The sequence below is a fragment of the Peromyscus californicus genome, unplaced genomic scaffold (genome assembly GCF_007827085.1).
Source record: "Peromyscus californicus insignis strain IS unplaced genomic scaffold, ASM782708v3 Scaffold_23__1_contigs__length_62951481, whole genome shotgun sequence".
Taxonomy (NCBI): domain Eukaryota; kingdom Metazoa; phylum Chordata; class Mammalia; order Rodentia; family Cricetidae; genus Peromyscus; species Peromyscus californicus.
This window is the reverse complement of record NW_026294534.1, coordinates 19,578,966-19,606,938: the sequence shown is the minus strand read 5'-3', so window position 1 is coordinate 19,606,938 and position 27,973 is coordinate 19,578,966. Positions and strand designations below refer to the sequence as shown.

Sequence of the window (27,973 nt, the reverse complement as noted above, 5' to 3'; positions counted from 1 at the left end):
AAGAGGGTGATTTTCCTGCCAGGCATGTTGTCTCCCCAGTCAAGGCATAGACAGCAACAATGTTTATTCTCAGATCACGTTCTCCTGCTATACAGACTCCCAGCCCAGGGAATGGAACCACCATAGTGGGGGCGGGGGATCTTCCTAAACCAACCTAATCAAGATAACCTCGAACAGGCATGCCCAGAGGCCCATTTCCCAAGTCCATCTAGATCGTACCCAGTTGACGTTCGAGATTAACCGTCACACCGTGTCTGAAAAATAATAAAACAATAACAATAATGTAAAATCACATGCACGAAAGCCACAGACAACACGAAAGGACTGAAAATGAGTGATTTGTTAGGGACGGCCGCAAGTGGGCAACGTTACTATTTCACCTGTTGCGTTATGGAGTGGAATTAAAATGGGGAGGGAAACACTTCCTTTGTGGGAGATAATTGCCAGTCTACGTGAGCGGCTCAGCCCAAGACGCTAGAGACAGACAGGCTTAGGTTCCAAAGATGGTCAGGACACCTCAGAAGGTAAGAACAGTCACTAGCTGCTTTGTGAGCGGTTACTGTGTTGTAGAGATTATGGGCTGCAGAGCTGTACCGTTCCAAGAGGTTTAAATCCATCATTTCGTTTAACACTCTAATAATCCACTGATGAATTACGACGATTACTATTGTGATTTTTACCATCCTGCTCAATCACACTTTTTCATGTATGGGATGAATGAATGAGTGTGTGTGTGTGTGTGTGTGTGTGTGTGTGTGTGTGTGTGTGTGTGTATTCTGTATAGTTTCTGTTCCTTTAGGGAACCCTGACTAGCACACCAATCCAGTCACTTTCCACACCATTATTCTCTCATTTTCAACACCATGGGCTCTTGCACATCACATGCCCTGTTCCAAGCAGGGCTACGGGGGTCTCAGAGTTTCTGTGCCCTGAGCCAACTGTATTGTGATGGCTAAACTTATATTTTAAGTTTAAATCACTGTGATTAATAGATCTATAGAACAAAAATGCCTCTAACCTGTAAGCCCTCTTGCCCAAGGACAGATAACAGGGTTGGTTGCCCAAGTGCATAGGATGTACTTGATCACACACAGGCAGGGGCTACATAGGCCGGAAGTATGTCAGGATGTATGCTTGCCCCATTGGATGAAGGTGGGATGTGGGTTTTGCCTTTATAGGCACCGGACTCACATAATTCCGTGGCCATTCTCTGGGAATCCTGGGTATGAACCTAGCTAGTGCCCATCGTCCTGGTCAGTCTTTGATACAGCCTGCAAATTTGACTCAAAAATTGTGGTCATGGTCTTATGTAGACGAATTTCTAAACAGTCTTATTAAATAAGAAACACAGAGCCAAATACAGAGTTAATAGCCAAAGAGATCAGAGAGCCACAACTACCTAATCTTACCACCTCATTACCATTGCTTCTCCAGAGAGAGTTTCTTCCTGCCTGACATGTTTTTATTACCTTTCAGTTCTGCCTTCTCATTGGCTCTAAACCCAAACCACATGACTTCCTCATCACTGCCTGTCTATACAGACCTCCAGGTCTCTGTGGTTGGTACTGGGATTAAAGGCTCTTGTCACCATACTTGGCTGTGTCCTTGACCACATAGAGACTCTGCCTGCCATGTGATCAGATTAAGGGCGTGGGCCACCACTGCCTGGCTGCAGTTTCTGGCTCACTATGACCTCTGATCTCCAGGCAAACTTTATCTATTAATGTACAAATAAAATCACATTTCAGCACAAATAAAATGTCACCATAGTCTTATTCTTGCCCAGTGGGATTAGCAATACATACTGCCTTGGGGACACCTAATTGGTAAAGAGCTGCATCCTATCAGGCTGACCAGAATTTAAACACAGCAGAGTGGGAATTGGTTCCATTGCACTTCATAGAACTGAGAGACCTATTGCCCACCTGAGGACACTTAGAACTGAGAAATGATTCGCCTACCACTTGAACTTCAGGGACAGTCACATCTAGTGGCTACAAAAAATGTCACCTTCTAGGTGGTCAAGCACAACATCCTGTACAGTTGAGGCAACCAAACTTGTTTACAGAAGCTAAAACACATAGCTTGTTATCTCACATGAACAACAGCCCCCAGCATTCTAGGAACTGATCTGTCCTTGGGCAAGTGGGTCTTACAGGTTCAAGGCACTTTCGTTTGGGAGGTGGTGGCGCACACCTTTAATCCTAGCACTCAGGAGGCAGAGGCAGGCGGATCTCTGTGAGCTCAAGGCCAGTCTACAGAGTGAGATCCAGGACAGGCACCAGAACTACACAGAAAAACCCAGTCTCAAAAAAACCAAAAATATAGTAATTTAGTTTAAACATAACTTTAGCCCTCACATTCCCTCTGCCCAGCAGCACTTGTCTACCCTGCTTCCCCACCCCCAGGTACCAGCTCTTACAAGACAAGTAGATACCAAGCACTGAGAGGTGGTGGGCTCTCTGCCAGCAGCCTGAGTTCTGTCTGATCCTCTCTTCCAGACAAGGCGAACACATCCCTGAGTCCCTGCAAATCTGACCCAGACCACAGAGAAGTTAATTTGATCCACACAGCATACTTAGTAACCCCCTATGTGGCCTCTCTGTCCCTTTCTCCAGACAGAGTCCCTGGCTGGCTAAGAATGCAGCTATTCCCTCCCTGTCTGGCTTGTTTATAAATTAAGCCCCCTGAAGACCTCGGGCCGTCCTGTAGTTGATCTTGGCTGTCATTTTGACTGGATCTGATCTGTGAAGGTATTTTCTGAAAGCATTAACTGAACAGGAAAGATCTTGCCCCCACTGCCCCCCCCCCCACCCCACCCCAATCCCCAGCAAGGATAGCACTTTCTGATGGTGGCCAGATATAACGAAGTCTGGAGGGAAAGCAGTGCTGCTTTGCCTGCTGACTGTTCTCCTTACTGATGAATGCATCTACCTTGCTGCTGCTGCTGCCGCCACCACGGCAGCCACCACCATCACCACCACCATCACCACCACCATCACCACCACCATCCTTCACTAACAAAGAAATCCAGCTTCTTGGGCCTTCCAAGCTGCACCGAAGACTGGTGACTCTCCAGGAATTCTCCAGGCCTTCAGCACCAGATTGGAACTGCTGAGAGATCCAACCTGCAGCTACCAGGGCTCCTGGCTTCTCCAGTGTGCAGGTAGTCATTGTTGGACTCGCTAGCCCACATCATGTTAAGCATTCTATTAGACCCCCTTTGTAATATATTCATCCTATGGATTCTTCTCCTCTTAAGAACCCCGACTGATACAGGCCATGTGGTTAGACTCTCAGTTTGTGTTCCTCACTCAACACAATCCTGCTTCTTCGAGGAGGCAGTTTGGAAGGTGGGGTTGTAGCTCAGTTGGTAGAATGCTCGCTTAGCATGTACCAGAACGGCATAAGGGTGTGGTGACTGCACGCCTGAAATGTCAGCAGCTGGTAGGTGGAAATGGGAGGATCAGAAGTCGAAGGTCTAAGGCGAGCCAGGGATAAGAAGCCCTGTGTAAGTGGTGCATGAGCGAGTGTGTGCGTGTGTGCGTCTGTCTGTCTGTTTGTGTACACGTATGTGTGTGTGTGTGTATATGTGTGTGTATGTGTATGTGTGTGTGTGCGTCTGTGTGTGCCTGTGTGTCTGTCTGTCTGTGTCTCTGTGTGTGTCTGTCTGTCTGTCTGTCTGTGTCTGTGTGTCTGTGTGTCTGTCTGTGTCTCTGTGTGTGTCTGTCTGTCTGTGTCTGTGTGTGTCTGTGTGTGTGCCTGTGTGTCTGTCTGTCTGTCTGTGTCTCTGTGTGTGTGTGTCTGTCTGTCTGTGTCTCTGTGTGTCTGTGTTGTGTGCGTGTGTGTGTGTGTGTGTGTGTGTGTGTGTGTGTGTGCGCGCACGTGTGTCTTTGTAGTTTGGAGAACAAGGATTTGAGGCATCACTTTTCCAGCAGCTTTCTTGTGTTCCTCCAATGAAAATGAGTTTCCTAGGTAGAGGAGTCTATAACCAAAGAAATTTAGCTTTTCTACATTTTCTTACAACTTTTTTTTAAAAAAGGAAAGTCTGGTGATTTGGAAAGTGTGCTTAGGAATAAGACAGGCCTGGGTTCAAATCCATGTTGTGTTAGACACTAGACAAGTTACCTGTTCTCTCTAAGTGGTTTTTCCTGTGTGAAATGAGGACAAATTCTCTTTTATATGTCTGGTAAGGGCGAGTAAGCTCACTTAGATCCCTTACATGAGAGTTTGACTCGTGGTGAGCACTTGATGAGTTAGAAGGAGTCATTTGGCAAGTCCCAGTGTCACTGAGGTCTCCAGGAAGGACTGTGTGGAGCCCCCAGGGCCAGGACATGGTCACCATGACAGCTGAGTGGCCTTCTTGGCTCTCCCACTTCCAACGAATGCCTGCAAATTCGCTTGTTTTTATTTTGTGAAATAAGGTCTTGCTAAACAGCCGGGCTAGCCTTAAGCTCACAATCTTCCTCCCTCAGCCTGTAAGGTGCCGGGGACTCCGGGTGTGCACACCACTCCTCCTCCACTTCTCCGGGTGTGCACACCACTCCTCCTCCACTCCTCCGGGTGTGCACACCACTCCTCCTCCACTCCTCCGGGTGTGCACACCACTCCTCCTCCACTACTCCGGGTGTGCACACCACTCCTGGTGGTGTGTTTGCAGATTGTGATCCTTCTGCCACACCACTTCCGTCTCCCTAGCTCTTCGCTCCGATTTCACCTTTGTGATGTCCTTTGCACTCTGGGATTTCCTCATTCAGTCCCCAACCACACAAAGCAGTGGTCCTGGAGGACAAGTCACTCACAGTCCCTGATTCTTCCAGAAAAGGATCGTGAGACAAATGAAAACCCCAGATGCGTATCTGGTGGCCCTTTGCCTTCCTGGCCTAAGGTAAGGGCCTATGTCCCTAGAAAAATACATCTTCTCGCATGCACATATAAAATGCATATGCAACGGCAGGAGCTCTTGGACCACGTGAGCTCCATCATCTCCTCAGCATCTGAGGGACCCTGTCAGGACAGGTGCCATCTTCAGTACCTTCGCAGGCAGTCACCCCAGAGTCACAGCCGCAGGAAAACTAGTCTCTACACCCCCATCTGCCTTCACATGAGCAGGAGGCACCAGTACAGGGAAATTGCCACTGCCTGAGGAAATGTGAGAACAGCAAGTCACCAACCACGCATTGAACGCCGCCCTCAGACAGTGGAGAAACTGTGACGCAGGAGCTTCCAGAAGCTTCACAGTTTCAGTAAACCCTCATTCGGGAAGCACTGGTGGCAGTGTGGACCCGGCAGGGGTAAGTGACAGAAAGCAGGAGAAGGGCGCTCCGCAATGTTTCTAGGACTGTGACAAAAAGCACCCTGAAGAGTGGCTGCACAGTAAGGTAAGTGTATGTCACTTCCAAACTGCATTCCTAAGATCCAAATTTTGCTGGGTACATTGTTATATGCCTTTAATCTCAGCACTGGAGAGGCAGAGAGGAGTGCTTTTAGTTTAGTCTACATAAGCAGTTCCAAGCAAGCCTGAGCTACATAATGGGAGCCTGTCTTAAAAACAAAGTCAATTTTATGTGGTTTTCACCAAAGCACTTTTTGCTTTGAGACAGTGTCTAACTGCGTCACTTGGGCTGTGTGGGAATTCACTGTGCGTCCCAGCTGACCTCCAACTCAAGATCCTACTGCACAGCCACACCTCCTGAGGACTTGGAATGCAAGCATGTGCCACCATGCGTGGCCTTGTGTTTTAACACAACTTTGGTTACATAGTGAGACCCTGTCTTAAGATATAGTCCTTATTTATATATGTACGTATGTATTATTTATTAATTTGTTTATCTATGGTGTGTGTGTGTGTGTTAGATGTGTGGAGGTCAGAGGACAACTTGCCAGAGTCAATTCTCTCCTTCCATTGTGTGGGGCCTGAACATCAAACTCAGATAATCAGGCTACGAAGCCAGCTAGAGTTTTCCATGCCTTTGAAAAAAGTTCCCAGGGCCGCACTTGCCTCACAGGCACCAAGCCCTGGGTTCCATCCCTAGCACCACAAAACAAACAAACAAAGAAAAACAGGTGTAAGAACACATACCTGTAATCCCAGCACTCAGAAGTTGAAAAGGATCAAAAACTTTCTCAGCTACACAGAAAGATTGAGGCTATGGAAGGCAAAGGCCAGACTGCCCTGTCTCAAAGAGAAAGGGGGCAGGGTGGGAGGGGGAGCTTCTGAGCAATAAATCCTCCAGATCTTTTAGGGTCAGTCCCGATGGGAGTCAGTGGCAGCTTTCGGTCTGTGAGCTGTTTCATCAGCAGTAAGTTTTGATCATGGGTGGATCACTGTGGTCCAGCTGACAGAATGAACACAGAGCCCTGGGAAATTGGTAGGGTTTCTTGGAGAGGAGTTAAAATGGCCCACTGATGTGTCCTGGAGTCTATGAGGCTTTTTCTGGTTATCAGCTTTTGAGACAGCAGGTGGCGATGTTTAGCAAACTTGGGCACTGACAAGAACCCTGAACTTCGAACTTGGCAATTGGTCACCTGTAGCCTGCAAACCACCTCCTTTTATGACCACAGCCAAATATGGTTTGGGACACAGGACTTTTCTTCCCTTTTAAGCTTTTTAGAGCTCCTTAGTGGGCCCTAGGAAGAAAGGCAGCTGGATCTGTGATTGTGAGAATGTGGTATGTGTGTGAGAGTGTGTGTGTGTGTGTGTGTGTGTGTGTGTGTGTGTGTGTGTATGTGTGTGTGTGTGTGTGTGTGTGTGTGTGTGTGTGTGTGTGTGTGTGTGTTCTGGATTCAGATTCCAAATGCCTCTGGAATGCAGTTCTGCTGAAGTCCTGGGTGGAGGACACCTGAAGTCTTTCTGGAGAGGTGAAGAAATTCAGAGGCATCCCAATGCCTCACTCTGCCTTCAGTAGCTCTGCCGGCTCCTCATGGTATTGGGTTTGCCACCTTCCCTCAGAAAGATGAATGTGGGCCCAGCAGCTGAATTTAAATCCCAGGACTTGGGAGGCAGAGACAGGCAGGTGGATCTCTGAGTTGGAGGCCAGCTTGCTCTACAGAGTGAGTTCCAGGACAGCCAGGGCTACACAGAGAGACTCTGTCTAAGAAAACAAGAAAAGAAGAAAGAAAGAAAGAAAGAAAGAAAGAAAGAAAGAAAGAAAGAAAGAAAGAAAGAAAGAAAGAAAGAAAGAAAGAGAAAGAAAGAAAGAAGGAAGGAAGGAAGGAAGGAAAGGAAGGAAGGAAGGAAGGAAGAAAGGAAGAAAGGAAGAAAGGAAAAGAAAGGAAAGGAAAGGAAAAGAAAAGAAAAGAAAAGAAAAAAGGAGAGAGAGGAGAGAGAGGAGAGAGGAGAAAGAGAGGAAGGAAGAAAGGAAACAGAGAGAGGAGGAAGAAGGGAAGGAAAGGGGGAAGAAGGAAAGGGAAGGAAAGGAAAAGAAAGAAGAGAAAAAAGCTGAATTTGGGATGCAGGTGGCTCAAGCGGGCCCTGAATTTCATCCCTAAAACTGCCAAAAACAAAAACAAAACAAAATGAACAGAAGAAACTGGAACTTCCTAAAACATTGTCTTAGATAGTTTTATATTTGTTAAAAAATATATTATTTTTAAAGCCCTTCTATTACATTTGTGGGGTGGGGGGAGTCCCCTGTGCCACCACATTTCTGCAGAAGCACAGGAACAACTTGCAAAAGTCAGTTCCATCCTTACACCATAAATCTCTCCTTCCATCGTATGGGTTCCAGGAATTGAACTCAGGTCATCAGGCTTACCTGTTGAACTATCTCACCAGCTCCTGATATTTTAATTTTTATGTTCATGTGTATGAGGTGTGTGTGTGTGTGTGTGTGTGTGTGTGTGTGTGTGTGTGTGTGTGTAAGAGAGACACATGTGCCCAGTGGCTTTGGAGACCAGTCAAGGGCATCAGATCCCCTGGATATGGAGTTATAGAAGGATGTGAGCTGCCAGTGTGTGCTGGGAACCAAAGCTGGGTCCTCTATAAAAGCAGCAATTACTCTTAAACACTGAGACATATTCCCAGTCCCATCTTAGACATATTTCAAAATTAAATCATATTTATATACTTTTAAAGGTTTGTTTTATTATCTATTTTTGTTGTTGTTTTTCGACACAGGGATTCTCTGTTTAACAGACTAGACTGTTCTGGAACTTGATCTGTAGACCAGGCTGGCCTCAAAATCACAGATTTCCACTGTATATCCTGGATGTCCTAACCCTACTCTGTAGACCAGGCTGGCCTGGAACTCACAGAGATCTTTCTGCCTCTGCTTCCCCAATTCATTTTTAACAATACACACACAAAAAAAAATATTCTAGGGTTAAACTGTAGCTGAGGTGGTAGTTTACAGAGCACAAGAAATCCCTGATTCAGTCCCCAGAATCACATAAATGAGACTTGGTGGCACATACCCATGATCCCCCAGCACTTGGGAAGTAGAGACAGGAAGTCCTGAAATTCAAGGTCTTCCTCAGCTGCACAGACATTTGAAGGCCAGGACCAGATGGCTCAGCAAGCAGAGGTGCTTGCTGCCACACTTAGCAACCTGAGTTTGGCATCCAGGACCCACATGGTAAAGGAGAGCACTGACTCCCATACCTTGTCCTCTGACCTCTACATGCATGCCTCCGCACCCACACGGTAACACATACACCCATATACATGTTATCTTACAAATTAAAGAAAAAAAGAAGTTGAGAGAAAAAAAAAAATTCCAGGTAGCTTGCTAATCTAAATGGGGAAAGGAAAGCTATACATATATCATTGTAAAAGAGAACATATTCATGACTTTGAGACCACAAAGAATTTTTTAGACATGGCACAAAGCACTAATTATAAAAATATTAATAACTCAAATTGCATTTAATTACACTCAGGAGCTTCTTTTCTGCAAACAGTGCCACTGAGTGTATAAAGGGGGTTTCAGAGTTTGAGAAGATATGTGTATTATATTGCCTTGTCTTTTTTTTTTTTTTTAAGTAGGATCTCCTTCCATTGCCCAGGTTGGCCTTGAATTACTATGTAGTACAGGTTGCCTCAAATTCATGGCCCTCCTTCCTCAGCCTCCTTTCACCAGAGATCGAAAAATATTAGTAAGGAGACAAGAAAAAAAAAAAAAGAGTACTAAAGATATGCAACAGTGTATCACAAAGATCTTGCTCATGTGGCAGAAAGAGAAAGAAAGAAAAAAAGACCATTAGATATTGGGGAATTATAAATTTAAACCACCGCTCAGCCCAGAGAAGGGAAATACTTCTTTAAAATACATCAATAAATAGTAAAGGTGGACACAACTGTGGGAAAACTGAGTCTTTCAAACATTGGTAGGAGTATGAATTGGCGTAGTCTCTTTGGGAAACTGTTTGGTAATAGCTCTCATTGACAAACATATACTTACCCCATGACCTAGCAATTCCATTCTTGGGTGTGAGTGTTCATCTGTGTATATGCACCGAGTCACCTGAAGATGTATAGTAATTTTATTCCTAAAAATCCAGTATTAGTTTCCTTGGGCTGCTATAAAAATGTACTATAAGCTTGATAACTTAAAAAAAGGAAAAGTATTCTCTCCCTGGTGTTCTGGAGGTTAGTACTCCAAAGCCAGGCAGAGTATTAGTAGTGCTGAGTTCATTCTAGGGACTCTGGGCAAGATTTTATTCCTTGTCTCTTTCAGCATCCAGCTGGTAGATCTGGCATATGTGTCCGTTTTCCATTACTGTAACAAAAGACCTGAGATGATTGACTTAAAAAGAGGACAGGCTGATTTTAGCTCACAGTTTTAGATGTTTCTTAATCAGCTAGTCCATTACTTTTGGACCAGTAGTAAAGTAGCTCAATATGGCGGGAATGTGAGGCAAAGGAAACCCTCATCTCAAGATGCAAAAGAGAGAAAGCAGAAGAGGCAGAGGTCCTGCTGGTCCCTCCATGTTATGTCCTCCTCCTATGATCTCCCATTAAACCTTACCTCTTAGAGTAATACCACCTCACACTAGTTACTGGTCTGGGGACTAAGATTTTAACCCATAAGCTTTGGGGGGGGGGGATGTTATGTGAATAAGCCCTAGATAGAGCACCAAAGAAAGGATCTGCCAAACCTAGCTTTGGTGAACCAATGAGTTGATTGATGTTACTTATGGGAGCACGGCCAGGGTTACTTAGAGGAGTATGAATGACTCAAAGGCAAATGGGTCACAAAAAGGCCCACTCCACCCAGGACAGCTTCATCCCAGGAGCTCCATAGGCTTCTCCTCTCCCTCAGCAACAAGTTACTGCTTTAAGAACCTTGGGATTGGGCCTTGTTGATCTTGTAGCTTTCTGAGCTTCCTGAGCCTCCTAAGTTGCCCTCCCTGCCTTGCTGACTCTCACAAGCCTCCCTCCAGGAGGGAGTGCTTCGATTGGGAGAAAATACAATACACAACAGGAGGCCTTCCAGATCCAAACCTCAGCAATGTATCCCTTGAATCTCGGCCTCTTTCTCCTGGCTTCTCCTTTTCAGTCCGTGCTGTCTCCTTCTGCTTCACTCCCACGCTCTCCCCTCCACCCTTGGTGTTGGGGAAGGAAGATTTTGCACATGCTGGCTAGGCAAGCCTCTTCTGTTGCATTCCAGGCCCTTCCCTGATCTACACCCTTCTCCCCAATGTAAGGAGAAATTCTCCAGATATCCTGATTGTTCCAGAAGACGTTAGTGTCACCGACATGAACTGAGGAGGGCTTGCTGCCTCTTGAAGTGGGGGATGTTCGAGAGAATGTTATTCCAGGAATAATGTACAACTCCAGGAGTGAAATAAATCCTAGCGTGGGTAAGGCGGTAGGATTTCCCCAACGTGGACTCACATGAGGGACTCTGAGGCTGAGTGTGATCCTCAGGTTCAAAGTTCACATACTTGTACATGTAAAGTGGCATCAAAACGGAAGAGGAGACAACAGGAGGTAAGGCAATCCACACCTGACCCTTGGCCAGCTCTGCCTTGTAGAGAACTATGCCCAGGGGTCCCAGCGGCTGAAAGAAGAAATGCTAGTGGCTGATGTAGGAAGGGCTGGAAAGAGAGCAAGCCTCTAAGGGGTGGCTTTTGTTTTTTTCGAGACAGAGTTTCTGTGTGTAGCTTTGGAGCCTGTCCTGGATCTCACTCTGTAGACCAGGCTGGCCTCGAACTCACAGAGATCCGCCTGGCTCTGCCTCCCGAGTGCTGGGATTAAAGGCATGCGCCACCACCGTCCAGCAGGGGTGGCTTTTAATGGGACAACTCAAGCGGTTTGGCCTGCAAAACATCTGCCTTCCCTGAATGTCACAAAAGGCTCTAGAAAAGTCAGGTGGGGCTTGCAGCTAGAAGTACAGAAGACTTTCTCATCTGCAGTCCAATGTTCTACTCCTGCTATACACTCCACTTTACTTTTATAATAAATAAGAACAAATAAATAAACATTGAATGAAAAAAAGTGTGTGTACAGGGTAGTGCTGTGGCAGTTGCAGAGATTTGACAGGTGAATGCAGAGGAGTTTGAGAGTCATTTATGTCTCCTACTTAGGTGTCTTCTACTCACAAGAAATTGGAAGACCTAGCAAGCTAGAAATGGGGGTGCAGAGGTGAGATGCCTATTTCCTGTGTACACTAGAATAAAACAGTGTTCAGTCGAAGGGCCCAGAGACACACTAGGAAATAGGAGACATGGGAAGTCTTTGTGCATAATGGGTAGAAGTGGGGGCACATTTGTCCTCCGGCCTTGGAGTTATTGAGGGATCTAGAGCTTTCTCTGAGAGGTCTTGACAACACCTTCATGTCATCTGTGACAGCCTTGTTAAACAAAGGCAATAGCACTAAGTATGGAAAAAAAAAAACCGATGGGCATTATCTCAGTCTACTTCTGCCAGGCTTTTCTCTCAAATTTTTTGGGGGCAAGGTTTGTTTGTTTCTTCTTTTTGGCAGTACTGCGTAATACTTCATGAATCTCAGACAAAGGTTCTACCACTAAGTCTCACAGGGCAATGGAAAGAGACCCTGATGTTGGAGACCTGCACTTCCTCATCCCTAATGAGTCAGCCCAGAGACTCTTGTTCCTTTCTCTGGCAGTCTGCTTTCAATTGCTGTAATAAACATCATGCCTAAAAGCAACCCAGGGGAGAAAAGGGTTTATTTCCATTTTACAGCTTATAGATAGTCACCAAGGGAAGTCCGGACAGGAAGTCAAGGCAGGCATGAAGCAGAGGCCATGGAGGAATGCTGCTTACTGGCTTGCTCCCCATGGCTTGCTTTTCAGCCTGCTTTTCATATATAACCCTAGACCACCTGCCCATGGTGGCACCATCCACAGTGGGCTGGGCCCTCTCTCATCATCAATCATTAATCAAGAAAATGTTTCACAGACATGCCTGTAGGCCAATCTGATGGAGGCATTTTCTCAATGAAGAGTCCCTCTTCCCAGATATATCTAGGTTTTTCTCAAGTTGACAAAAATCAACCAGTTCTGCATGGTGGCGGCACACGCCTTTAATCCCCAGCACTTGGGAGGTAGAAGCAGGTGAATCTCTGTGAATTCGAGACCAGCCTGGTCTACGGAGCGAGTTCTAGGACAGGCTCCAAAGCTACACAGGGAAACCCTGTCTTGAAAAAAACAAATAACAAAACAAAACAAAATAAAAACCAAAACAAAACAAAACACAAAACAACCAAAAACAAAAACAAAAAACAACCAGCACACTCCTCAAACCTTCACAATAGAAGGCAGGCAGTCACAGCCAACCTAGTGGACAGGTGCCAAGGCAGCTGGACACAAGAGGCTAGACAGCTATTTCCCAAGAGCTGGGTGAATGAATCACTGTGTGTGTGGACGTTTGTCACCACCACACCCTGGAATCTTCGGCAAAGAACGAGAACAGGCAGCCATTATTACCAGACTCTTCCAGCCCCTCCTCTGGACGGCCACATCACCCACCTAAAATTCCTAGAGGTCGTTTGTTTTTTTGAGTTAAACCTTCTTGTGGCCGCGGTTGGCCATTCAGAAGGCAGTGTCAGTGTCCCTGGGCTTGAATAGCTCTTCCCTCCGCCCCCAGCACCGATGAGGAGGAAGCTGCGGGCTTCTACAAAATCTGCATTCCAGATCGGAGCTACCTGCCCATCCCGGTCACTGCCCGTGCAGAGGCCCCGGAGCCTCGCGGCTGCTGGCTGTGCATTGTTGCTATTGCAGGACAGCTGCTGCCCCGCCTGTCCAGTCTAACCTGCCGGGCACCTTGCCTGTGTGCTCAGGGTTGACTGAAACTCTCTTCCTCTTTCAGTTGGACCCAGGAGTAGGCGGGGCATGGTGGGAGGAAGAGCAGTTCGCTCTCTCCACCCCTGCCGGCCGTGGGGAGGTATTTACAAACACTCCCAATGGCCTGGGAAGATTGCTGACCTGCCTTAGGATCACCAGGGGCGGAGGAAGGGTGGTGCAGTCGGTGGGCAGCCAGAGCCCCGAGTCTGCCAGCCTTGCCATAGCCCTCTCACCGTGCCTGTGTATCCCTAGTCCGGTTACGGTGTTGTCAGAATGGGAGCAGACTCGTTCTCACTCAGTCACTGAGTCTTGGGGACATTGTGCTGAGACAAAAAGAAAAAAAAAACAACAACAAAAAAAAAACACTTTGTAGGTCCGCAACTGGGCGGGAAACATCCCAGTCCTTCTTGATTGACAAATGTCTGATTCCCTCCCTGACTAAGCCTAGCCCCAGGCAACTCACTTGACCCCTGCTAGGAGTCCACTGTCTGAGAAAACGGGTCTTACTTACTGTGTGCTGGTGGTGAGGCGGCCCTGCCCTCCCCCGTCCTGCCCTCTTTGCTTAGTCAGTCTCTGGACCACAGAAACCCAAACACACCAGGTCACACACGCTCATGATTTCCCTTTCCTCACTCTACCCACCCTTTCTTTATCCCTTTCATGAGTGAAGAGATGCTGTCGCCTGCTCACCCTGAGAGACTGCCCAGCTCTGGCTTAATCCTTGCTCCCTTCCTTGTGGAAGCAGCACACAGACACAGGCACACACACACACACACACACACACACACACACACACACACAGTGGGTGTGGAAGCCAAGCAACATGGCCCATGTCTGCAATCTCAGCCCTCAGAGAGCAGAGACAGGATGAAGAGAAGTTTGAGGTCAGCCTGCTGTACGTGCAGATACCCTGTTTTTCTTAAAAATAAGTAAATAACGAATACAGTAAAAATAAATATTTAAGAGCATTTTTATTTTATAAGTATGTTTTGTTTTGTTTTTTGCCTGCATGTATGTCTGTGTACCACATATATGCCTGGTCCCTGCAGAGACCAGAAAAGACTCTCAGATCCTCTTGAACTGTAGATACCTGTGAGCCACCACTTGGGTGCTGGGAATCAAACCTGGGTCCTCTGGAAGAGCAAGTAGTGCTCTTAACTGCTGAGCTATCTCTCTCTAGCCCCAATAATTTCGGAGGAAATCAGAGCTGAAAACTTCCTCCCAGAGCCAAGTTGGATGCCGGATCTAGACTTTGTCTAGCTGGGGGACACCGAAGAAGCAGGACAGCCAATTGCGTGTAGACTGCAAGAATGGGCATGGTGCAGGCAGAGGGCACAGGGTAGAGTCTCCAGGGGGAAATGACTGAAGGTAAACAGCTGTCACCTGCTTGTTCTTCGCTGTCACAGCTGTCTGGTAGTGGGCACAGTGGAAGGATGCTACTGCTCACAGCCCTCCAGAGGCTGGCTTGACAGGTCTTACACTGAGTAGAAACTCCAAAGACTGGTGTTGATAATCTGCATGACCTGGCCACCTTGGCAGTCTTATTTCCACCACCACCACCATACCACCATCACCACCACCATCACCACCACCTCCTCCACCACCATCATCACCACCACCACCACCACCACCACCACCACCACCATACCACCACCACCACCACCATACCACCATCACCACCACCACCACACCACCACCACCACCTCTGCCTAAAGACTGAGAAACAGGAGTTGAACAAGTCACCTGCCTTCAAGGTAGCTACATCAAGTCAAACCTTGGGGGAAATCTTTGTGAAGAAGTGCTTAGTACTTAGGTAGATGGGGGCAGCAAGGACAGCCAAAAGGACAACCGGAAGCAGCTCGGGTCTGGAGGGAGAGAAACTGTCTGGGCTGTAGGCTTGTTTGTCCAGAAATCAAGGAAAAACATAGGGGTGGGACCCAAAGAGGAATGCCTTCAAGTCTCTAAGTGAGAAATCAATGCAGCTGCTGGTGATGCAACACAGCAGGGGTTCCAGATGTTAGGGAAGCAATTGACAGGCCGATGGGAGGGAACTCAGTGGAGGGGAGGGAAGCCTGGAGACCTTGGCAGGACCTGGTATTCTGAGAATGTGGTAGAGCAGGAGGAGGTGCAGTAAATTCTAGCAGTGGAGGCAGGACACCAGGGTTCTATTCCCAGCTTTAACGCAGGACCTTGGATGTGTCACATCTTTTGCTGAACTTCTCCTTAATCATAAGACCTAAAAGCCTCCAGAGCTACATTTCCAGTCTAAAGACTCGCCACAGGAGACTTCAGCCTTTGAAGGCTGATGACCTGAAACACACGGGGAAGTCACCAGTCTGCTAGAGACTGGGAACAAGAAAGCAGACAGGTGGGTGGGAGGTCAGAGATGGAGCCCAGGGACAGACGCAAGAGTCTAAGTAGGAGGAAATGGGGAACCAAGGGGATTGGTTTGGCAATCCCATTTCCAGTTCCCCCTTCTTGCTCTTCCTAACCTAGTCTCACCTTATTTGGTGAGGGCAGGAAACACAGGCTGGCCCATCACTTACCCTCCCGCCCGTCCCCTGTTCCCCTTCGCAGGCCCAAATAACATCCTTATACCGTCCCTGGTGCTTGCCTGCCTTCGGTCAGAGCAGTACCCAGGGGACCAGAGCAAGGGGAGCAGTGCTGGCGGTCTTCTTGCTTACCCTGCGCACAGTTACCACTTTCGGAACCCTCCCCACGTGTACGCAACCGTGCTGGGAACGTAAATGTATCACTTTCTTTACAGCCGTCCATGGGGGGACTGTTGCCTCGTTTTACCCGTGATGAAACGGAGGCCAAGTTTTAAGTCATCGACCCAACGTCACCCATCTGCGGCTTGCCGGTGCAGGCTTAGAAGTGAAGCACGATTTCCAAGCCAGAGCTTCCTGTCGAGCTCCTGTGCCCTCCTAGGGACTCCGGCCGCTGAGGACCTCATCTTGCAACGCTACCTTTCGGATCCAAAAGCTTCTTCGCGAGGAGCGAGCCCACGTGACCTGCCTTTAGGTTTCCCCGCCTTCGCCTGGCCCCGCCCCGCTCTCCGCCCGGCCCTCCCGGGAGCCCCGCCCCACAGGCAGGTGGCGCGCGGGCCCGGGGGCGTGGCCCGGGGGCGTGGCCGGAAGCCTTAAAGCGGCCCGGGAGCCGGGTGGGCGGTCCAGATCGAGGGCAGCGGCTACTACCTTGTGGCCTCCAAGGCGGGTGCGGCGTCGGCCACCATGTCCCTGGCGGCCTCAGCGGGCCGGGGCCTGGGGACCATGTGGTCCCCAACTCACGTGCAGGTGACGGTGCTCCAGGCGCGGGGCCTGCGGGCCAAGGGTCCCGGGGGCACGAGCGACGCGTACGCGGTGATCCAGGTGGGCAAGGAGAAGTACGCCACGTCGGTGTCCGAGCGCAGCCTGGGCGCGCCCGTGTGGCGCGAGGAGGCCACCTTCGAGCTGCCGCCACTGCTGTCCTCGGGGGCCGCGCCCTCGGCCGCCGCCGCCGCCGCCGCCACCCTGCAGCTCACCGTCCTGCACCGCGCGCTGCTCGGTCTCGATAAGTTCCTGGGCCGCGCCGAGGTGGACCTGCGCGAGCTGCACCGAGACCAGAGCCGCAGGAAGACGCAGTGAGTGGGCGCGGGGCGTCGAGGGCGGAGGAGGGGTGGGGAGGAAGGGCGATCGGGCAGCGCTGCTCCTGGGGGGGGGGGGGGCGAGCCGGGCAGCCACCGCGCGTTGGCCTCGCCCGCGAGTCTCACCTAACCCGGCTTCTCGTCCGGCTGTCACGTCCCAGCTCTCCCAGGATGGGGGCTTTTTGGAAGGCAGGAGAGGTTTTTGAATCCTCCGGGCGCCTCGGCACGCACAGTCAGCGCTAGATGAATTTTTGATGAATTGAAACAATATGCGGGTAGGAGAACTCCTGTTAGGTTGGGTAGTGTGTGCCTGATACGCGCTTTAATTTAGGTGGAAGGCCCCCTGGGTATTTTGTTAAGCTTGACGCTTTGAGCTCAAGAACCCTTGGGGACTGGGAGCAGAGAAAACTAATTGGAGGGAAAGCCCCAGCACCCCAGAGCTGGACGGTTGCTGGGCGAATGGCTAGAGGAGGGGTGAGGACAAGAATGGGGGAGGGGGGAAACCACCAGCCTGGTGATTGCTGATTCCCACCTGGAGCTGCCCCTCAGAATGAACTCTGGAACAGTTTGGTGTTTTGCTTGGGGTCTGAATTAGTGGGAGATGGTGATTCCAAGATCAGTAGAAATGAGCATTGTGACTCGTTGGAGTTTGGTAAATTCGGTCTGGTCCTGATTCCTGGTAGGTGGCTGTTCACTAGCCCACCTATTGCTCCTCAGTTGAAGGTTCTGCCGGAAAACCTGGGCAAACCCCAGTTCAGTTTAAGGTCTTAGAGCTGTATTTGTTCTTGTTCACTGGTGTTTGGAAAGGGCAGCTTAACCACTGGAGCATTTGATTATGTTCATCTCATGTACCAAAGAAAGCTTAGATTCGCCCAACTGGTTACTTTGCTTGACCTTAGAGATGCCAGTTATGTTACCACCTAAACCCTAGTTGATGAAACCCATTCGTTCAGTCCCTGCACTTGAGATACACAGAGTGTTTTAACTTTTACTTGGGGGTGGGGCAGGAGGAGCCAGAGCAACTGTAGTTTCCAGGCTAGGGTGGTTCAGTTTCAGCGTGTCTGATTCGTTTTTTTATGGGCACAGATGAATAGGCATTTCCAAACTCAAATAAAAAACGAGAGTCTTGACTTGAGGCTGGATGGGGTATCCCGAAAGAAACATCCACCTGCAATGGATGTTTGCATACCGTTCCCGCGGAGCGGAAGCGGAAGCCATCCTTATTTTCCATCTTGAGTAAACGGCGTTTGAGGGGCTTGGGTTGTTGACTGTTGGCTCTTCTTCATATTGTCCCATTCCAAGATGAATGTTCACGTCTCTGTTCACTGTTTCTTATATGACGACTTCATCCCCTTGCAAGATAGATTGGGTCCCCTGCCAGAGATGGGGCTTCCAGAGTGCTGGGTCTGATGTATGCTTGGTCCTGACTCACAGTTGGGTTGTTCTGGCTCCAAACACCCCAGTTTCCCTATTTATAAGTAGAGCATGCTGCTGCCCTTAATTGATGTTTGTGAAGAGTCGCTGCTTCCTGGATGAATGAAGCCAGTGTAAAGGTTCAAAAGGTCCTGCACTGCTGTGTGAGGGGTGAAAACCCTCGTCCTCATGCTCTTTCAGCCCTGTATCATTTTTCCTCATTTTCTCTAAGGTAATCCTAAGCCTACATGGCTGTTCCTGTTTCTGTCATGTGAGCGGGTTACCACTTAGTCACAATATTGACTGGCAGGGAAATTGTGCTTACTTAGTGGGTTTTTATAACTGCCATAGAATGTCTGCTTTTCAGCAAGTAGGTGATATTGCAAAGTTTCCATCTACCGCTTTCTGGGACTTTCCTAGCTGCTGGGGGAACCCTGTTAAACGGAGCCTGTCTGATGCCCTGGTAGAACTCTGAGGTGCCCCAGGAAGCTGAGAGTAGAAGACTAAGATATAGCCTGAGAGGTGTCAGTTTTAACAGAAAGAAACAGGTTTGGCTAGTTGTTAATGGTTTGATTCTACCTTATATGTTAAAAATCAGAAACAAAACAAAATCTAAGATCTTGGTCTGCACTGGCTCTCTCTGTCTGCCTGTCTCTCTGTCTATCTGTCTGTCTGTCTCTCTTTGTGTGTATGTGTGTGTTTATGTTTGTGTGTGTAACAAAACAGTTACTGAACAGAGGGTGGCTTTTTTTTTTTTAGTTTCAGACACTGAAATTTGAGGTCCATTATCATGTTAAGAACGCACTTATTAATTATTCTCTTGATAAACCCCTATATAGCAAATTTACTTGCAGACAAGAGAATATGCTTTTTTATCATGATTCTGAATTTTCTGTCCTTAAGTTTAATGTGATGATACACATATTTAAAGTACCAAGTAGCCTACTATATAGGGCAGCCTAATATATAGGCAGGATACATTTAGTAGCAGGGAATGTGTGGCCTTCAGTTAGGAAAGGTAGAAAGGAGTTGATTTTACTCTTGTATCTGTTAAAGACCTGAGGTTTCAGTGGGCATTGGTTAAATAGGAGCCAGTTAAGTACCGTGATAGCAGCAGATCTGAGTCGGAAGTACATTCAGGTAGACAGTTTGTAAGACCCTCAGCCCAGCTTTCTAGTCTCCTGTAGTAGACTGATTTTAAACCAAAGCAGGTGCTAAAAGCAACAAAATGTGGGAAATAATCTCTAGGCTAGATCTATTCAGTCTGAGGGCCGATATGCAAGTAAACACCATAAAATGTAGTGTTGCAGTCACTTTCAGGACGTTAAAACAGGGAGGGGGTGGTGGAGGGTCTGTTTCCTGTCTCAGCTGAGACTCCGGTGTCTGCCTATGGAAGCGTTCAGATATTGTAGAGGTTAGATGGTGTGAAAATTTTTGAAGACAGTCAGATGCTGAAATAAGTTACCCGTGGGAAATTCTGGATTATTAGAAATAAGAGTTGAGGAGTTACCTTTCTGAGAGGCTTAAGTGCAGAAATGGCTTAGCTGACCATCGATGTCTTTAAGTCACAAGTAAGCCGTTGGAGGTGTGCTCTGGGCTCCTTATGCCCATTGAAGTTGTTTTATAGCAGGGTGGAAAATTTAAGCAATATTGTTACTGGTTACACGTACCCACCCCCACCCTCACCCCCTTCTTTCTTGTAATTTCCCTTAAAGATAACGTTAGGCCTTCCTGGAACCAATCATCTCTCAGGCAGCACGGTCCCCTCCCACTCCAGTGTAGAAAACTGAGCTGGCTCTCTGTGCGTCTTGTGATAAGCACCCCTCCCTCATCTTGGCCATGGGATGAAATGACCACAGGAAGAGAGGACCTCCAAGATGTCACTAGGTGATGATGCTGTTACTTGTGATTTCACCTGTCACACGCTCAGTAAGAATAGAGGGAGTTCTGGGGATCCCCTGTGCCCGTCTCAGATTGCAGGTGGGCCACCACACCTACCTGACATTTACGTAGATGCTGGGGATCAGAACCTCAATCCTCAGGGTTGCGGGACAAGGGTTTTAGCCATTAAGTCATCTCCCCATCTCCCTCCACCTTATTAATTTGAGACGGGGTTGTTATTATTTGATTGGCCTGAGCTGGCCAGCCAATGAGCTGCAAGCTTCTACCTTCAATTGCTCCAGTGCTGGGGTTGTAGACAACACTAGCTGCTGTGCCTGGCTTTTACATTGTGCGGGGATCCGAACTTGGGCCCTTCTGCTTACCTGACAGACACTTTACCAACTGAGCCATAAGTACTTTTTAGGACTGCTGTATGCCAGATGCTGGGTATAAAGTGCCAGAGAGGCATGGTGCTTGCTTTCAGGAAGTTCAGAGCCCTCGTTGGGAAGTAGATCGTAAACAAAGGGACACAAGGAAGAAATAGTGGATTGTGCTCAGTCGTGGGGAGGAAAAGAGCAAGTTATCAAAAACAAAAGGCTGGCCCAGGAGAGACCACTGGCAGGTGAGGGCCTCGGCCGCTCTTTAGAGGATTGGGTTTGATTCCCTGCATGCACTGACTCAGATTTCCGACCCCCTCTCCTGGCCTCCAAGGACACTGCCTGCACATGGTGAGCAGGCATGTGCAAGCAAAATAAGACAACAGGAAAAAAAACCCCACACATAAAATCCAAATTAAAAAAAACATATCTTGGCCGGGCGGTGGTGGCGCACGCCTTTAATCCCAGCACTCGGGAGGCAGAGCCAGGTGGATCTCTGTGAGTTCGAGGCCAGCCTGGTCTCCAAAGCGAGTTCCAGGAAAGGCGCAAAGCTACACAGAGAAACCCTGTCTCGAAAAACCAAAAAAAAAAAAAAACCAAAAAAAACAAAACATATCTTAGAAAAAAGATTTATTAGAAAAAAAAAAAAATGATCAGGGCTAGAGAGGTGGTTCAGCAGTTAAGAGCACTTGGCTCCCCTTCAGAGGACCCGGGTTCCATTCCCAGCACCCACATGACAGCTCACAGCTGTCTGTAACTCCAGTTCCAGGGGATTTGATGCTGTCTGTCCTGCGAGGCTAGTACATGGACATAGTGCACTTGCATACTCACAGACAGAACATCCATATGCATAAAGTAAATAATCTAAAAGGAAATTATTTTTTAAAAAATGATCATTAAGAGTATGCTGTAAAGAAGGAGATTGGAAAGCAGGATATGATGGCACCTCTAGCCTCAGTTACTAGGAAGGTTGAGGCAGGAAGATTGCTTGATCCTGAGAATTCGAGGCTAGCCTGGGCTGTATAGCAAGAGCCTATCATAAAATAATAATAGGTAAGCCTTTGGTGCTGGGGATTAAACTCAGGGCTTTATGCATGCTGGGCATGTGCTGTACTACTTACTGAGCTACAGCCCCGGCTATGAATATTAGTGAATAAGATGGCCTCTGAGACAGATATCTGAAGAATAAAGAGGAATCCAAGGAAGTGCTGTGCAAAGGCCCTGAGGCAGGGGTACCTAGGAAGCTGGAGGATTGACTGTGTATAGGGTAAGACTCAAAGAGAAAGGAATAGGAAGCCACCAAGAGTTAAACGCAGGATGGTGTGGGACAATTTGAACACGGCCTAGTCTGGAATCCCAGATGAAATGGGAGGCTGTCGCAATAATTGAAGTAGTGGGTCCTTTCAGAAATGTTTTATAGGTTTAATTGCCCTGCTTCTGGTAGGGGGTGCGGGGGTGGGGGGGTGATAAGATTAAACAAGTAAATAAAGGGAGCTACGTGTTGAAAGTGAACCAGGAAACAGTTCTGCTTTCTTTCCCCAGCAATCACCCTGACACCAGGGTGAGGTCACCGTGACAAAGACAACTTTGGGCAGTGCCACTTGCGAGTTGTGTCCTCTGTCGAAAGGAATGACTCGGGCATGCCATTGAAAGCAGGGTGTGGATGTGGATGTCTACAGATGCCGATTGTTTCAGTACTGGCCAAGGACTCGTTTGCTTAATTGTGTGGCAGGTGTGCTCTGCGAAGTTGATGATGTCACAGTTTCAAGGAAAACCTAATATCACACGACAATGGAGAGAGGAGCCCTGTACAGAAAATAAGACTCAGTGTTGGAAAGACTTGGGTCTCTCCATCTTGCTAAGTTCCCTTCTATCCAAAGACCTTTATAGTGTTTCTATAGCTACCCTCCGAGGAAGAGTTTTGTTAGTATCTGATAGGTCATTTGAATGGTAGTTGTTAACTTTGAAATGTAATAATTATATTATAAGCAGTGCGTGTACTCATTAAAACGCCATCAACTCCAACATGTAGCTGCTCAGCTATCCATTAAAACATTCTGTCCTGGGAAATGCTGCTTCTCCCTCTCTCCTCCAGGAGGGACAGCTAGCTCTGGGTTAGCCCCAAGGATGAAGGTGCTCAGGACTGAGGTGGAAGAGAGAGTGACAGGAGACCATTGGATCTTTTCATCTTAAAGCAGTTCCCAGCATGCCCTTTGGTTCTGGATCTAGCGCAGGCCTCAACCTCAGGGCCTTTGAACTCCAGCAAAACTGTAACATCCAAGCCTTGTATTGGCAAGTGGGTCTTTGTCCCCACAAGGTGCGCCCTGAGTCAGACAGAGGTCGTGCCCTCAAGAAACCATGCCTGAGGGGTCTGCTTTCACCTGACCACTCCCGGTCTTGTTTATTGTGTGATCAGGGACTTGGTCATTGTTGAGAGTCCCTGAGTGGCTTACTGTGTGAATAGCTGGGATTCCTGCATGGTAATGACAGTTTGCATTCAAGGTTTTGATTTGTTTGGCTAGTTGGTTGGTTGGTTGGTTGGTTGGTTTGAAACAAGTAGTCCAGTCTGGTGGAACCCACCAGCCTCCAGCTTCTGCCTCCTGGGTACTGGAATTAGAGGAGTGTACCTTCACAGCTGGCCAGGAGAGCCTCTTTTCCTGAAGGGATATGTTGATAATCTGGTAAAGAAAAACCGAGGGTCTGAGCGCCCAGGGTCTCCCTGGGGGACATGAGGAATGTGCCTTGGAAAGAAGAAAGGCAGCTGTAATGACCTTCCCTGAATGCTGGCCTTTGCGCTACCCGAAGGGAAGGCGGTTACAAGCGGCACCAGAGATGGGTTGCTGGAGAGGTGGCGACCACACACTTCATTTTTTTTAGTGCCCTTCTATGATCAAGGACGTAGCAAACCTCCCGAAGAATTCGAGCTTCCAGGAAGCCTGCTCTAAAAAGGCCCCTTGTTATCACCAAGAATGTCTGATTTGAAGGGCAGTCCCAGCAGGCTGAGTCCTGGGGTATTTATTCAGGGCTGTGCTCTCTCAGAGCACCGGTCCCTCATGGTCAGTGAACGTGACCCGCCGTTCACCAACGTGGAACTTTTCACTTTTACTAATCATGTGTTATTAAGATGCGATTTTAAAATAAGATTCTTTGGGTATGTTTTCTTCCTGCTTTGAACTTACGGTGATTACGAGATAAATCACAGGTTCTCTGCTCCCTTGCCAGGAGCTCATGGGGGGAGTAGTTCATCTGTTGACAGGGTAAGGAGTGGACTGAGTGTTCTTTGATGTTGGTCGCCGCGGAGGTTTGTTTTCTTTGTCTTGGCCAAGGCCTGGGGGAAGCATCAGACTATGGGCTTTCCTTTCCCATCCCCAAACTCTCTTTTGGTGAGGGATGTCACGGTCGTGATAAATTAATTCCTTTGGCAGGCCAAACAGGGTAACATTGGTGGCAGTTATAGCTAGGCAAGAGCCGAGATCCCAGGTCTCGTCATACAGTAGTACCATTTGTGGCTTTCTTAAATACGATCAACTTTGTAAGTAGATAATGTCAGGAATGATAGGCTTCCATGTTGAAAAATGAGTTAAATTTCCTTCTGTCCCTCCCTCCTTTTATCCTTTCCTTCCTTTTATCCTTCCCTCCTCCTTTCTTCCTTCCTTCTTTCCTTCCTTTCTTTTTCTTCTTCAAGACAGGGTCTCTCTGTGCAGCCCTGGCTGTCCTTGAATTGGCTCTGTAGACCAGGCTGGCTTCAAACTAGGAGATCCGCCTGCCTCTGCCTCCAAAGTGCTGGGATTAAAGGCATGTGCCATCGCCACCTGACTGAGTTAAATTTTCTAATTCTTAGAAAATATTTAATAAGGGTGCTTGAATTATTGTTGTCTGCGTATAAACACCCCGATCCACATGGTGAGACCGACTGTCATGCCCGGCGGCGTTGCTAATCTCAGGAGCCGCTGGTTCCCATCCACCCACTGGGATAAAAACCCTAAAGTCCTCGGTGATGATCTTCACATTCTCCAACAAGTTCCAGAACATAGACTTTGATTGTGATATTTTAAGTTCTTCCATTAAAAAAGAAAAACACCCTTTTGGACATTATATAATACCAATTGTGTAGGTGAATGTTTTCCTACATCTTCACATGCAAGTCCGTTGATACTTACGTTAGATGGGCATGTTTGAGTATTTGGTAACGTAGTTAGAACTGTTAATCTTCTCCATTTCTGTGTCAGGAACCTTTTGACTGGGTCAAATGTAGGCTACTCAGGTGGTGGGATGTCATGTAGCCATCAGAATTGGGGATATGAAGATTGTAAGGCGTGTGCCATATGCTACAAATAAAATTGCCTGTGCATTCTGATTCCGGCTAAGTAGTAATTATAGCTGCAACCTACAGCAGTCCTTGTTCTAGACACTTCACATGTATTAAATCATCTAAAGTTTATGGCATCCTTCCGAGGCAGGTACCCCTCAGCCTTGTCTCTCAGGGGGAGCTGGAACCAGAGAAGGGTTAGGCAAGTTGCCCCAAAATCTCTCCGTTTGAAGCCGCTCACTATACTGGAAAAGAAATTTAGAGGAGGTATATGAAACTGTAGTCGTTGGATTAGCATGGGCTTGAGTGCGCTTTTAAAGGCACACTGATTTTTCTTTTTCTTGTAACATGTCTAACTTTTGTATGTGTGTGAGCAGGTGATTTTGGTTTTTGCTTTTGTTTATTTTTGCGACAACAGGATCTTGCTATGTAGCTCAGGCTAGCCAGTACTCTCTCAAATCCTCCTGCCTCAAGTCAGAGTGCTGGATTCCAAGTGAACTCCACCATACCCTGTTGTCTTGATCACTTTCTATGAGAATTTCTAAAGACCAGACATCATATAAGAAAGAACCAAAAGCTTTTTTTTTTTACATTTCCTCCCTCTCTCTCTCTCTTCTCTGTGTGTGTGTGTGTGTGTGTGTGTGTGTGTGTGTGTTGCAGTGCACATCATATGATGTTCAGAGGACAACTTGAGTCTGCTTCTCTCCTACCACATGAATCCCAGGGACCTAACTCTGGTCATCTGGGCCAGCTGCAAGTCCCTTATCTGCTAAGCCATCTCACTGGCCTCCAAATCCTTCTTCACCTGCCTTTCCTGGGTTTTCTTCTTCATGTCACTTACCAGCTCTTGGGACTAAGTTTGGTGGCTCCTAATAACTGGCTTTTCAGTGCTACTAAAATGGCTGTTTTAGAGGTGGGTGTTAAAACAGCAGCAGGAGCCATCCCCTGCTCTCAGGGTGGACTCGTTCTTCCAGTGACTGACAGTGGGCAGCAGGAAGGGCTCAGGAGTGGAAGGTTAGCCAACCGGTAACTCTGTAATCAAAGTTAGACCCTGTTGACATCTGCCCACCTCATTCCACGACAAAACTTGCTAAACGGCATAGCTGCTGTAGAGTACACACTGCCAACGTGTTACAGGTCATGAACGTCTCTGCCTCTGTTGCTCCACACTGCTGCCATGCTATCCAGGGCAGAGAGGTTTTGAATCTCAGCAGCCCACAGTGTGGCATTCTGCCCTATTTATAATCCCTGGGGAAGACAGTTCCTGAGCGGCTTCATAAGACATCTCCATGTAGGAAAAGACTGTGTCCTGCTTCCAAACACCCTTAGGGTGCTGTTCTCTTCCTCCTTCCTCCCGGAGGAGCCATAACCCTCAGGGTTTTTATGCTGGGTTTCCATAGGGATGACGATTTGTGTGCTACATCCCATAATTGAGGTTTGGCCCACAAAGGGAAGTGTGTGTAGTTGTGCTGACCCTGGAGTCTAAGCTAGACCCAGAGACCCTGAAATGAACTCTGACATGTCTAGACTGGTGGAGCTGGTGGCCTTCTCTTTTCTGGACCCTTCTGGAGTAAAAAGTAAATGCTGTATTTATTAGTTCTCCAGGATAGGTGGCTGTGTAGTTCGTAGGGTCTTAAGTTAGTTGAGAGTCCTGTTTGTGATGAATTTGTACTTTAGTAGGAGTGTCTTTTTTTTTTTTTTTTTAATATGGAACGCTTCATAAATCTGTGTGTCATCCTTGCGCAGGGGCCCTGCTAATCTTCTCTGTAGTGTTCCTTTTTTTTTTTTTTTTTTTTCCTTCCAGTGTCTGTGCTGCTGGAGTGAGCACAGGAGAAGTGTCTTTTTATGTGGAATATTTTTGCATGCTTCACAGTGAGGAAGCGTCCAGCAGTTTTCCCGATGTTTAAAGTTAGAAATCGGCAGCAGGATCAGTGGCGAGGTTCAGTGAGTAAAAGGACTTACTGCCAAACCCTTCCGTACCCAGGAGCCACTCCTAACCGACTCCTCCAAGGTATGCTCGCCATGGCAGGGCTGCTCCCACACATGCAGTGTGTGCACGCACAAATAAATAAGAAACAAATAAATGTAATTTTCAATTTTTTTTTTTTTTTTTGGTTTTTCGAGACAGGGTTTCCCTGTGTAGCTTTGCGCCTTTCCTGGAACTCACTCTGTAGCCCAGGCTGGCCTTGAACTCACAGAGATCCGCCTGGCTCTGCCTCCCGAATGCTGGGATTAAAGATATGCGCCACCACCGCCCGGCTCAAAATTTTTTTTTAAAGAAATAGAACGCAGGCTGTCCCTGTCGCAGTTCAACCAATGCTTTGCGGTGTTGGGTGCTTACTTTTCTCCCCAGCTAGAGTCAAGCCGTGGGTCTCTTCCCCACGTAACTGCAGTGCAAAGCGTCTCGGTATGTTTGCGTGGCATCTTGAAGACCGCGATGTCTCTACAGGTGCTCACCTTCTGGAATGGGAAAGGCGTGTTCGCTCCAGCCACAGAATGTTTCTGAGGCACCCCTGGCACTTTACCCCCAGTGTGAGCTTTACGCAGGGATGCGATGGGAGAGCTCATCTTTTCCCTCATCTCTGGAGGAAGATCCTGTCTTCCTCAGCATCCCCTAATTCATCCTCCCTTCTTCCTTCTCCCTGTCTCCAAGAACAGGATTTGGTTCACTGAGTACCCCAGGTCAGTCTCTCATGATCCCCCTGCCTCCGTCTCCCGAGTGCCAGCTAGGATTATAAATGTGATTGTTTATCTTCTTAAGACACCACTGTATAGATCTAGGAAACATGAACAGTGTTTTATATATTTTTAGCTGTTACCTTATCTTGGAGCCCTCACCCACCCGAACCCCTACATAAACACTACGAGGTAGATTATTTTTCACATGGGAGAGTACAGAACTGGTCATTGTTTCTAGGAGAGCATAGGGAAGGGACGACACATGTAAGGGACCAACTCTCTTGTTCTCTGGTATCTCATGTGATCAGGATTTTTATACTGTACCGGTTGTTACTTAAAAATATTACCTAGAGCCTGGCGGTGGTGGCGCACGCCTTTAATCCCAGCACTCGGGAGGCAGAGCCAGGCGGATCTCTGTGAGTTCAAGGCCAGCCTGGTCTA

General features: G+C 47.8%; 1 protein-coding gene and 1 pseudogene across 4 annotated transcripts in view; one reads left to right on the top strand and one right to left on the bottom strand.

Moving 5' to 3' along the window:
- The first annotated feature begins 5,013 nt into the window (after positions 1-5,013).
- Rab11fip1 (RAB11 family interacting protein 1) overlaps positions 5,014-27,973 on the top strand; it is a 52,909-nt gene continuing 29,949 nt past the window's right edge. For 2 of the 4 annotated variants that reach the window (XM_052751928.1, XM_052751926.1), the window contains exon 1: positions 14,962-16,870. In XM_052751928.1, the coding sequence (XP_052607888.1) occupies positions 16,482-16,870 (389 nt within the window). In that variant the 5' untranslated portion in view covers positions 14,962-16,481. Of the gene's footprint in view, positions 5,382-14,961; positions 16,871-27,973 lie in introns of those variants that run through there. The other 2 variants (XM_052751927.1, XM_052751929.1) reach the window with 2 other exon arrangements.
- Positions 26,555-26,642, bottom strand: LOC128119513 (uncharacterized; annotated as a pseudogene).